General features: G+C 40.6%; 2 protein-coding genes across 6 annotated transcripts in view; one reads left to right on the top strand and one right to left on the bottom strand.

The window, feature by feature from the left end:
• The first annotated feature begins 323 nt into the window (after nucleotides 1-323).
• ybx1 (Y box binding protein 1) lies at nucleotides 324-5,200 on the top strand. Of its 4 annotated transcripts, none has more exons than XM_013910814.1 (8): nucleotides 324-625; nucleotides 2,401-2,464; nucleotides 2,751-2,784; nucleotides 2,886-2,975; nucleotides 3,091-3,432; nucleotides 3,761-3,858; nucleotides 4,183-4,469; nucleotides 4,855-5,200. In XM_013910814.1, exons 1-7 carry the CDS (start codon nucleotides 517-519, stop codon nucleotides 4,421-4,423), a joined length of 978 nt encoding a protein of 325 aa, XP_013766268.1. In that variant the 5' UTR covers nucleotides 324-516; the 3' UTR covers nucleotides 4,424-4,469; nucleotides 4,855-5,200. The 4 variants fall into 4 exon arrangements, with proteins under 4 accessions (XP_013766268.1, XP_005733069.1, XP_005733068.1 ...); XM_005733012.2 differs by having other exon boundaries at nucleotides 325-625; nucleotides 3,091-3,369; nucleotides 3,761-3,846; XM_005733011.1 differs by having other exon boundaries at nucleotides 325-625; nucleotides 3,091-3,369.
• A 2-nt stretch (nucleotides 5,201-5,202) lies between these two features.
• arhgef16 (Rho guanine nucleotide exchange factor (GEF) 16) overlaps nucleotides 5,203-11,223 on the bottom strand; it is a 12,566-nt gene continuing 6,545 nt past the window's right edge. For both annotated transcript variants that reach the window (XM_005733009.1, XM_013910813.1), the window contains 9 exons: nucleotides 9,723-9,875; nucleotides 9,509-9,638; nucleotides 8,827-8,901; nucleotides 8,622-8,714; nucleotides 8,299-8,450; nucleotides 7,353-7,538; nucleotides 6,900-6,970; nucleotides 6,138-6,239; nucleotides 5,203-5,995 (listed from right to left, as the gene is read on the bottom strand). In XM_005733009.1, the coding sequence (XP_005733066.1) occupies nucleotides 5,856-5,995; nucleotides 6,138-6,239; nucleotides 6,900-6,970; nucleotides 7,353-7,538; nucleotides 8,299-8,450; nucleotides 8,622-8,714; nucleotides 8,827-8,901; nucleotides 9,509-9,638; nucleotides 9,723-9,875 (1,102 nt within the window). In that variant the 3' untranslated portion in view covers nucleotides 5,203-5,855. The remainder of the gene's footprint in view (nucleotides 5,996-6,137; nucleotides 6,240-6,899; nucleotides 6,971-7,352; nucleotides 7,539-8,298; nucleotides 8,451-8,621; nucleotides 8,715-8,826; nucleotides 8,902-9,508; nucleotides 9,639-9,722; nucleotides 9,876-11,223) is intronic.

Raw genomic sequence — 11,223 nt, 5'->3', positions numbered from 1 at the left:
TAATTTGAAATATTTCCATGCAGTTTTATGTATTGCATAATGATAACTACAATTATATTTTAAACTATATGTATATTAGCTCCAGGTCTGTCAGCAGAACATGATTTTACCAAGTAGACACTGTTCCAAAACTGTCACGGTTATGTGGTCTGATTCGTCTGGCTCTGACATCATGAAGGGGTGGTGAGAATGGACAGGTACGGTTTCCTTTACCCAATCATTTTACCCAACGCGTTTCTGAAGCGAAATTGACAGTTGCTCAGGCTAATTGGAACGCGAGTGTTTCCTGTTACACTTTCCAACCAATTAGAATGGCAGTTGGGCGGACCTCCGAGTAGGAACGTTCTCCGGCACCTCATCTCATTCTGCCCAGTTCGATCGGCAACGGGAGCGGAAAGAGGAAAGCAGAGAGCCCGAAGGCAGTAGCCCCCACCACCGCCGGCCCAGGTTACCATCTAGCACCGGGAACTATAGCAAAGAGCCGCCGCCGGCTGAAGCCATTACCAACAAGTAACAATGAGCAGCGAGGCCGAGACACAGCAACAACCGCCGCAGCCTGCTGCCGATGCGGAGAGCCCATCCAGCCCGGCAGCCGCAGCTTCCGCGGGGGATAAGAAGGTCATCGGTAAGACTGCTGGAGCTAGTTAAGCTAACTAGATAGCTAACGTATTTTATGGCACAGGGGCAATGCGCAAAAGTGGTGGCAGGTAAGGTTGTCAACTCGATCCACAGCTCAGTATACTGTAAACTAAAAAACGTTCGTTAGACACGACCGTTGAGCCACACAACGTTAGCACATGTTAAATTACACTGTTACATTAACATTAGAGATATTTTTATTTTAGCCAACGGGACCCAGTATATTTTTTGGTCCCTTTGGCTAAAATTATTATTTCATGGGCTGTGTTCTATTCAGTGTATTGGCTTTTACTAACGAGAAGCATTCTTGAAGTTTAATAATTTTCTTTTGGTGCCTAAAAACGCTAAACGTTTACGTGCTGGCGATACAGAATTAAAGTATCGGTTGGAAGCTAGACGGCGCAAGCTTTTTATAGTTTTTATAGACCGCTGCTTATTCATTCTTTAATAGCTAACACTTTGGCCTTCATATTAAAATAATTTTAGAAGACATGTGAGTATTCTTTTTAAATGAGGTATTTTAGACTTAATCCCTTATGTTCATTGGCCTCCTCGCGTCTAACGTACGCCATAGAATGCTCTGGTACCGGTCGGCCGTCACGTAAACTAAAAGGTTTCTGCCCGTTATCAGATTCTGTGTGTATATGCCAACGTCGGTGCTCTTTTTAAGCAGGCAGGAAATGATGTATTAAAGTGAACTTTAATGCCATATTTGTGGAACACCGAGATATCAAATGGCTTAACCGGTTACAAATTATATCGAAATCAAGCTAGCGTTAGCGACTTGCCATCCTTTGTTCGCACGAGTCTTGCTCCCCGGTGAAAGATTTAAAAAAAATAATCTAAAACAGTCGAAACTATATTCAAACTTTTCACTGTTACAATTAGCAGCGATTTATATTTGGATTTGATCAGAAAAGCACCATAGTACAACTGTCAATGGTCGACTATTTTCGGTGGAATTGATGAGGTCTCAATGGGGCCTAGTGATCGACCGACGGTTGCTTGCCAAGCTATATTAGCCTAGCCAGCTAGCTTGAGCTATTTACATGGCTAAAGAGGCCATCCAAAATGTCCGCCGTGTATTCCGCTGATTTCTTTCGCCATTTCCTTGGCTGTTAATTGAAACCAGTATAACCGTGGCATTTTTTATTTTATTTTAATTTTTTTAACGTTCTAAGCAGTTGGTCACAATAGAAGCTGTCCGATGTGTTATGTTCATTTCCGCCTGCTGGCAGTAATCCAAGCACATGGTTCAGACCATCTCAGCTACATAGCTATGCTAACAAGCCAGCTGGGCTCGCTAACATATCCGGGCGCGACTCTACCACGTGTGAACGCTCAGTAGTGCGTCTAAAATGGGGCAGTAGGTCTGCTGTAGTTAAAAGTCAATGTGTTTAGCTACAGCGGCCTGCTATGATGATATTGAAATCTTTGATTTGGGTGGCATTACAGCAGACGGGGACATTAAAAATAGGGGCAGTCTTGAAATTTACCCGAGAAGTAATCTAGTCGGTACTCGTTCGTGGTACTCGTTCATGGTGCTTACCTCACACCAAATTCAGCTGGCACAAGACACTCCTAAGCGCCAGGATCTATAATAAGAATGACAGTTGGGAGTTATATTTAACTTACACATTAAATGTGTCACTTTCTCATGGTCTGTTCTTATTTTACACTTTGTCATTGTTAGAAGTCTTATTAAATACCAAGATGCATCTAAAATGATCAGTAATATATCATAATTTGTTTTCTTTACAGCAACAAAAGTCTTGGGTACAGTCAAATGGTTCAACGTCAGGAATGGATATGGGTTTATCAACAGGTAAGTTGACTCCACACATCCCTTCTTTCCATAGACCCTGATAACAACAGTGTGAGTGTGTGAAGCAACATTCCCAATCCTATTATGGCTATGATTCTCTTACAAAGCTGCTCAGATGAATTATCTACACGTCTCCAAACTCTGGTTGCATGCATCTGTTAATCCTTACACTCATTCGCTTTGTTGTAGTCTGCAGAGGCATCACTGCTTTTTGTGGCTCCGTAGGATACTTCTAATGGTGTTCTGCTTCTTTTTTTTTTCTCTTCCTTTTTCTTTAAATTCATAGGAATGATACAAAAGAGGACGTTTTTGTACACCAGGTAAGCTTTGCAATGTTTTTTTTTTCTTTTCACAATTTAAACCAAAATCAGATGATTATGATGATTAGAAACATTTTAAATGTGAACCATTATGATTTCAGACAGCCATCAAAAAGAACAACCCGAGAAAATATCTTCGCAGTGTTGGAGATGGAGAAACTGTGGAGTTTGATGTAGTCGAGGGAGAGAAGGTAAGCTGTTCTTTGGTTAGTAATTTGGTTTTGTAGTCTGCCAGCTTCTAAAGAAAACATCCCATGAATGTTCTCTAGTTTAAAAAAAATAAAAAACATCTTACTGCGAACACAGGGAGCAGAGGCTGCAAATGTCACCGGCCCAGGAGGTGTTGCAGTCCAGGGAAGCAAGTATGCTGCTGACAGGAACCGCTATAGGCGGTACCCCCGAAGGAGGGGCCCTCCCCGTGGAGGAGACTATCCAGAGAACTACCAGAGTGATGGAGAGGGTGAACAAGGCAGCGGAGGACGTGACAAAAGCAGAGAGGGTGGAGAGAATGCCCCTGAAGGAGACTCGCAGCAACAGCAGCGCAGACCCACGTACCCTGGCAGACGGCGCTACCCACCATACTTTGTACGTAGACGATACGGCCGCCGGCCCCCGTACACCAACCCACCACGCGGAGAGATGACTGAGGTATGCTGTCACAGGCTACTATCCTGAAACAGACACCCAGTTGTCCCTAAAGTCGGGACCGTAATATGATTGTCATACTCGGCTCTTAACCCTCTCCTAACCCTCACGTGGTTGTGACCAATAAATCTTGGTGTATCGGGGGCCTTGCCAGTATTTTACAAACTGACTCTAATAGGGTCCCATGATTGTTACGGTGAACTACCCGGTAATGCTCATTCATTATTTCAATATTAACTCTTTAAGCTTGCTAGTTTCATTAGAGTGGTGCATGTCACTACTGAACTATGGTTCAGAAGGCGTTTGACCAGTTTGATCCATTTGCTTTCAGGGAGGTGAGGGTGACGAGAGCCAGGGAGGTCAAGACCAGGGCAACAAACCAGCGAGGCAGAACTACTACAGAGGCTTCCGACCAAGGTTCAGACCAAGGTTTGCATGTTGGCTTCACTGATGTAGGGCTGCAACAATAGGCGAATAAACATTTGGGCTGTTTCCATCCTGGTCTTGTGTCCAGCAACTAAGATTTCTCTATTTGATTCTTTTACTAGTAGTAATCTCCACATGTTTGGATAGAGAAGCTCTCCTTTTGTTGCAGCCTATCCACAAATTGCTGCTGAAAAGCTGCAATTTGTTAGTCACTTGAATCCTGCATCTTGTTTTAGTAGATGTATTTTTCTGCATGGTATTTCTGCCTTGTAGTTGGTACCCTTATTGTTTGCTTATAGCTTCTTCCTTTTTGTTTGTTAACTTTAGGGGTCCACCCCGTCCCAGACCGGTGCGGGACGTTGAGGAGGACAAGGAGAATCAGGGCGGTGAAGGTGGTCAGAATCAGCAGCCCCGCCAGCGCCGCTACCGCCGCAACTTCAATTACCGCCGCAGACGCCAACAGACTGGTGGCAAACCTGGCCAGGAAAACAAGGAGGCCAAGACAGGAGGTGACACATCGGCAGAGAAAACGTCCGCTCCCGAGGCCCAGCAGGGTGGGGCTGAGTAGGAAATAACCTGCCCACCGGCACCTACCATCTTTTACCATCGTCCGGGTGAGTCTGCTTTGACCATATTCATAATGTCGGATTTTACATGTGTTCATTAGATTCAGCATCTGGGACTGAAAGCAAAATAACTAGGCAGCATTACAGCAGTGTAAAGCTGAATAGCTTGTCCTATACACTTTTTGGCTCTGTAGTGGACAGTCCGAAACGAAAGCCTGAGGTAATCTAGTGGATTTGATTAAGCAAACAGTCTGGCACCACTGAGCTCTATCACTTTTGTCTTTTGTCTGAACAGCATCTCTGAATAGTGTCTCTGGTGATGCACATTTTTAGGCATTTCATTATACACCATGCAAAATGTCTAAATCCAAAAGGCTAGGAATGTTTAATAAAAACTTACAGTGGACTAATTGCTAATTTTCTTCTTTTACAGTTTTTTTGTCAACAAGAAGAAACATCAAATAAGATCTGAGCAATAAAGATTTGACTTGACGATCGTCACAAGCTTGCACCATGCGTTTGACCAGATTACCACCGATGGCCTGCAGAATCTATGCAGACTTGTTTTTTTTCCATTATTTTTATGTGACAGCTACAAAAAGTTTTGGGGAAACAGCAAATGTTTTTCTAAATCTGTCCTAAGTTTTTACACCAAATGGTTTTTAAAGATAAAATGGAATTTGATATCTGGTCAGTTTGACATTTTTAAATAACTTTTTATGTATTCAAACATTTTAACAAAATGCAAGCTCAAATAAAAGTCCAGAACCCAGGAAAAATGTTTGGAGTGGTGGCTGTTTTTTATTTCAAGTATACAGGATATGGAGAAAGACACAGTTTAAGGTTTTGTTTTTATTCCCCATTTCATATAAAGATGAGGGACTTAAGCAATGGTGTGGTTATCAACTATATTTACAGTGGTAAATGTTTAATCAGAACTTTGGTCACTTTTTCACAGCACAGTAATAAAACCCTTTGTAGACATTGACAGTGTAGTACCAGTATCCACAAATGTGTTCTACATCTAAAGATCATTTTACTGCAGCAAGTAAATTAAAATGCAGCTTAAAAACCAGCTAAACAGAAAATGGCTGGAGTGAGCTGTACAAGGTGACTAAAATGTACACTTGGCCAAGAAGTCTTTATGCTGCACATTCGTACAGGTGGACAAAAATCCTTACTGTTCAATTGTTCCTGAAAGAGATCGACACAGTTTCAAATAATGTGTTTTGATAGCCTGATGGTAGAGAGAAATGGAAGGCACAAGGTAGAAATATGAACCTGAATCATCGCATCTGAGACCAGAGAATAGCATTAAGGATTGGTTATGGTTTTCTGTGCCCAGTCAATGTTTTTCAGTCGGTAATGGACTGCTGGACCACATCTACTATAATTGATAGTTTGTTTAGTACGATTCATCAGCAGTGCAATGTCTCAGACGTTGGTCTCTTTGCGCAAACGCTTCATACGCTGTACGTTGCTCTCCATGGCGTCAGGGTTGGTGATCTCTGTGGCACAGCTATCAGGAAACCAGCCCCTCACTCCATCTCGCATTCTCTCCCCATAGCACCATCCTAGGAGAAGATCGCTGTTAAGGTCAACTTTAAAGCACCTTACATTTTATTTTGCGCTTTTAACCAAAAGAACAGCGACACTCTTGTTTGATGGTGTGAAATTTGCATTGTATTACAGATTGGAAAGAAGTTAAGGTCTCACCCTCTTGTTTTTGTAAGACAATGACAAGCTCTGCCTCTTTCAGGCCCAGTTCATCTGGCTCCTTTGGCATGTAGGATTTGGTGGCCTCATACTGTGGCAGACCTGAAAAGCACAAGGCAGTGAAGTTCATAAAACTATGTTGAACAGCTTACTGTCTTACAAATGAGTAGGAAGCTAACTTATATCCAACAGGGTGTAAAATTACACCAAAGTACATACCATAACTTCTTTGGAGTGGCACACCCTTTGATAACAAACCCAAATGTCAACAGCTATGCTTGCTATTCAACTACACAAGCTGCAACCCCACCTCTAATAGTTTTGCTGTCGGTATGGTAAACGGACTGGTTCTTCTGGAACTTTTCATTTTTAAAATACCATTTTAATGTCTGTATCTATTCTGATCTTATAGCAACAAAGACATTGGTCACGCCAGGCCAGGTAATTTTGAATGATTCGGCTACATCTGTGTCGACAGAAAAAACAAAATACTTTTACTATTTGATGCTTTTGAGTCTAAATGGTAGGAAGTTTGAATTATTGGAAGCTTTTCTTACAAGTTCTTTATGGATCAAAGGAAATCTAACAAGCTCAACCGAAGAAGAACACTGCAGCTGTGTAAACAAATAAGACGGCAAAACTGAATGCAAATCATCTGTTTTCTGTGCTGCACTGTGCTGAGGAGTTCATAACAAATGAATAACATCTCAGGAAAACACACTGTGATTAAACTTATTATTCTTTATAATAATACAAGCTTACCATCAGTATTATTGGAGCCAGCTGTCTCCTTGTGTTCTGTAAGAGCAACTATCCATCGTTCCCGGTCCACCCTTGGTGATAGAAAATAAAAAAATGAAGCACAATTAATTAAAAAAATAAAATAAAATAAAAAAAAAGAAAGAAAGAAAGAAAAAAAAAAAGACTACAAACCAGTGTTTTCTACAGTGAAATTCATAACATGGGAGGATCTTAGGCTGCCATTAAGATTCATGGCAGTAGAGAGCGCCAGACACAAACTATTAGATGTGGTCTTCGAGGTGGTAAATGTAAATGTGATTTTGAATAAAGAACTACTATCAGTATTGAAAGAAAGCAATATTTTAGAATCACATTGTGATATAAAGCATTAGAAGTTGTTAGACCTCTGGGTAAGTAAACTTTTCTTTGAGATATATATAGCTGAGCTTAAGAGGAGTCTGAAAGTCACAGTACCTGGACTCAGCCAGTAGGGAGATTTGCTCTGCTCTCCCTTCACTGTTCTTGCTCATCAGTAGTCTAAAAGAAAGGTAGCTGGAGTTGTTCTTGGGAGACGTAGGCGCCCTTTTCTCTCCATCCTCACCCATCTCCACCTCAATATTCTCTAAAGTAGCGTAATCCAACACCACAAAACTCTCCTCACTGGACAAACAATTGGGAGAAAACAAACAAACAAAAAAAACAAAAAAGAAAGTCCATCACATGGCAGTTTTAAGCTTATTGTGTTGTCTTGCCAAACTTGCTGTGAAACCTAGTTTATGCATGTGTCAATGTACCTAGATCCCAAGCAGCTAAAACTCCATCACTTGATTGATAATGGTCTCTCCTAGATACTATCACTTGACTTAAAAAAGTGTCTAAATGACTCCAGTGTTGTTCCTCTGAGCTGACATTGTTTGCTTTCTCCCTAACTCAAAACAGAAAGCTGTAGTCAGTCGAGCTGACACGCTGAATGCAGGATCGAAGAATCTCAAGTATGCAAGCACCACATCCATACTCTCTCCTTGCTCTGTCCCTTTCCCTCCTCTCTTCTGTTTCTCATATTCTGTCAGCAGCTGGATCTACTTCGTATCCACTACAGTCACAAGGAAATAGCAAGCAAGTGAATTAAACTGTGGGTTTAAGTGTTCTCTTCTCTTGCCCACTTTAGCAGATGTCCAGGCAGGTTCTACTGTACTCTACCATTAATCTTTTAGGTGTCCACTACTTATGGTCCACCAGGAATCATCTTAAGATACATCATTTGAATATTTGTCATCAAAATCAATGAAAAAACTCAATCATTACACAGGGAAAGCCTTAAACTAACTCTGACAGTCATCTTCATACTCAGCTTCAAAATTTCCCACTGTATCCAGATAATAGTATTTTAGGTGAATACGATTGTTGGCACTCCACTCACCTCTTCTTCTTGGTGACAATCAGTACATCGCTGAAGACAAACAGGTAGTAGCTTCTGGTGCTGAAAGCCTTCCATATGCTGAACTCTTCAAGTGAGAGGCGCAACTCACCGCGCTTCTTCAGCCACCGCGATGATGACACCAGTGGGAATGCCTGTCAGCATCAACAGATTTATCATTCCAGGTTAGCAAAGTGGACTCAGGTTTTATATGAATTTTTAAATGACATTGTTATTTATTACTACAATCATTTATGATATTTTACTAATCAATGTAACCATATGTATGTATCAGTGTATTCTTTCTTGACTGTGTGGAAGCACACCTTGATTTTACCAAAATCCATTTGTTTCTCGATGGTGTACATCTGCTCAGTTCGCTCCATCCGTCTAGCTCCATCATTGCAGCTAGTGACCAGCTGTTGGCATAATTTTAACAATAGCAGCATAAATGTCCCAGTCTGCTCTCAGATGATAACTGTGAAGCTGCAGAGTGCTTTACATGCATACTAGCTGAGGTGTGCTCAGTACCTTATTGATGTAGTGCAATGCCCAGATAGCAGCAAAGTACTGTGCTGTTCCTTGTGTAGTTTTCTGGCTGATTGTCTGAGGAGCAAACAAATACCAGTTACTCTCTTGTGTATTAGTTAACACTTAGTACATAAGAGCCCGACTGATATATTGGCAGGGCTGATATACTAGTATCAGCATTTATAATTCAATAATAATATAGTCAATAATTTAAATTAAAAAAAATGTTAAAGAAAATGGATGGATAGACACAAAGACTTTGTAGAAACACCCTTCAAAAACGTTTGTCCACCAGAGGGCACTCTGCGACTATCTTGCAACTACAAAAACAATCAGCTGATCTGAGCAGAGAAGGGCAGAGCATAAACAAGTAATCCACAACTTGTTGAAATAGTAAACCAGGATTATTTTTAAACTGCATTGTCAGGCTTCTGTTTATGTTTCATGTGTCTGAAAGAAAAAAATATCGGCTGATGTATTGGATTTCTACCAAATCCTGTGTCAGTCGGGCTCTAATGAATGTATGATTCTGATTCACTAAAAGAGAAAATACACACAGAACCTGCTGACCATGAACCCATATTTTTTTAAATGCCCCTTTTAAGTTGCTTTGTATGTTCCACTCTTAAAAAACAAAACAAAAAAACTTTTACTCATATAGTAAAGCAAATCTTAAACTGACATCCAGCAGTAGTGGCAGTCTGGTTACTCGCTGCATGGGAAGGATGAGAAAGGAGAGCATGGGGAGACCTCTGCATTCACTGTTCATTTCGATTTTCTTCAGGGTCTCCTTGAACGCACTGTTACTTGACCTAAGAGATGCAGAAAGACACATGTTCAGCTCATTTAGCCATGTTACTGGAGAAACTCAATAGCTTGCTTGTTCTTCTACTCACAATAACTTCTGCAGGGTCCTCTGCTGAAAGGTCTCGTTGGAGCAGTAGCTAATGTACGGCTCAAAGTGGTTAGCAGCGTGGGTCTGAACGATGTCGCTAATGTCCATGATCACTGGGTTGTCAGAGTGACGTTGTTCAAGGTCCTCAAAAAACCTGAGGGAGAGTTCAGTAACAATTTAAAAGATATGTTATTTCTCCCACCTCTGTAGGACATATACAGAGAGTGTTCAGGCTGAACTGACTGTGACCACTGAACAGTTTACATTTCTGATGTGTAATACAAATCAATCAATGCACAGATGAAATATTTCTCTGACTCCAATGAACCAAACTTCTTTGAAATTTTGAGAAGTAGTTAAATAGTTAATGCACCCCCCCCCACACACACACACTGACCAATGATTTATTCAAGCACAAAAAAAAAAAAAAAAAAAAAAAAAAAAAAAAAAATCACCTAATTCAAGGGTAGTACCAGTGTTTTATCCACACATAACAGACTACTTAGCAAAGAACCCATTTTAAACTGATTGGGCACTTTGTTACTAGGAGCCTGTTGCAAAAACACAAACTAAAACCCAGTTGTTACCATTTCTTTAGTTGAAGCAATGAAAAATACTGTGATGACACTGTTTGACAGAGAAAAAAAAATTTCCCCAACAGTGCAATTAGGGAAAAATTAGATTAGCTGTGATTGTCAAGCTATTAGCTTGATGGAATTATGAACACAAAAGAATGCCATCAGATTTTGATCCACCATGCAATACTATTTGGAAAGCATCTGATCAGCAACAACTTCATCTTTCAGCATGACAATGATCTCAAACACACTACCAGCGGAGTAAAAGCACATCTAGACAGACAAAGCCACAATGAAACACGGTCTTGGATTGGACAGATGGAGTGTGGGATCATTTTGACAGAGAACGGAGCAAAAGGCAGCCAACATATTCTTGAACACTACTTAAAGAAATGAGAAGAAGAGAGTTCAGGTTATGTTGAAAAACGAAGGTGGCCATACTCAAGCTTTCCTTTCTAGCACATTAAAGTACAAACGGTTTTTGCCGTGTATAATGTATTTCCATGTGCGCACATGTTTCAGGAAACTGCACAAACACCTAACTCTTCTAACAAAATAACAAAGAAGTGGCTCAAGACTTTTGCACAGAACTGTATATTAGTTCAAAAACCCCCCAAAAAAACCAAAAACCTATGACTTTCACACCACAATCTAAAAATCAAAAATGACCTTTAAGTTACATCAAAGTATTTGGGATATAACTTCTATCACTGATCACAGAAATAGTTTGTGGCAATGTTAAGCAACCTTAGTAACAGGAAGAAACATCTTTTGACCTTTGCCTCACCGGTTTCGAACAGATAAATAACAAACATCAACATGAAAAATGACTTTTAGCCCCACTCTTGAAAAGTGCATTTTAAACAAACAAAAAAGAAAATGAAACCTGAAAACCGCCCAGCCAACAAACCAACTACAGGGGAC

The sequence above is a fragment of the Pundamilia nyererei genome, unplaced genomic scaffold (assembly GCF_000239375.1).
Source record: "Pundamilia nyererei isolate P.nyererei 1_Seehausen unplaced genomic scaffold, PunNye1.0 scaffold00049, whole genome shotgun sequence".
NCBI classification, from domain to species: Eukaryota; Metazoa; Chordata; class Actinopteri; order Cichliformes; family Cichlidae; genus Pundamilia; species Pundamilia nyererei.
Note: the sequence above shows the minus strand (reverse complement) of the source record. Positions and strands in the feature narration are given on the sequence as shown.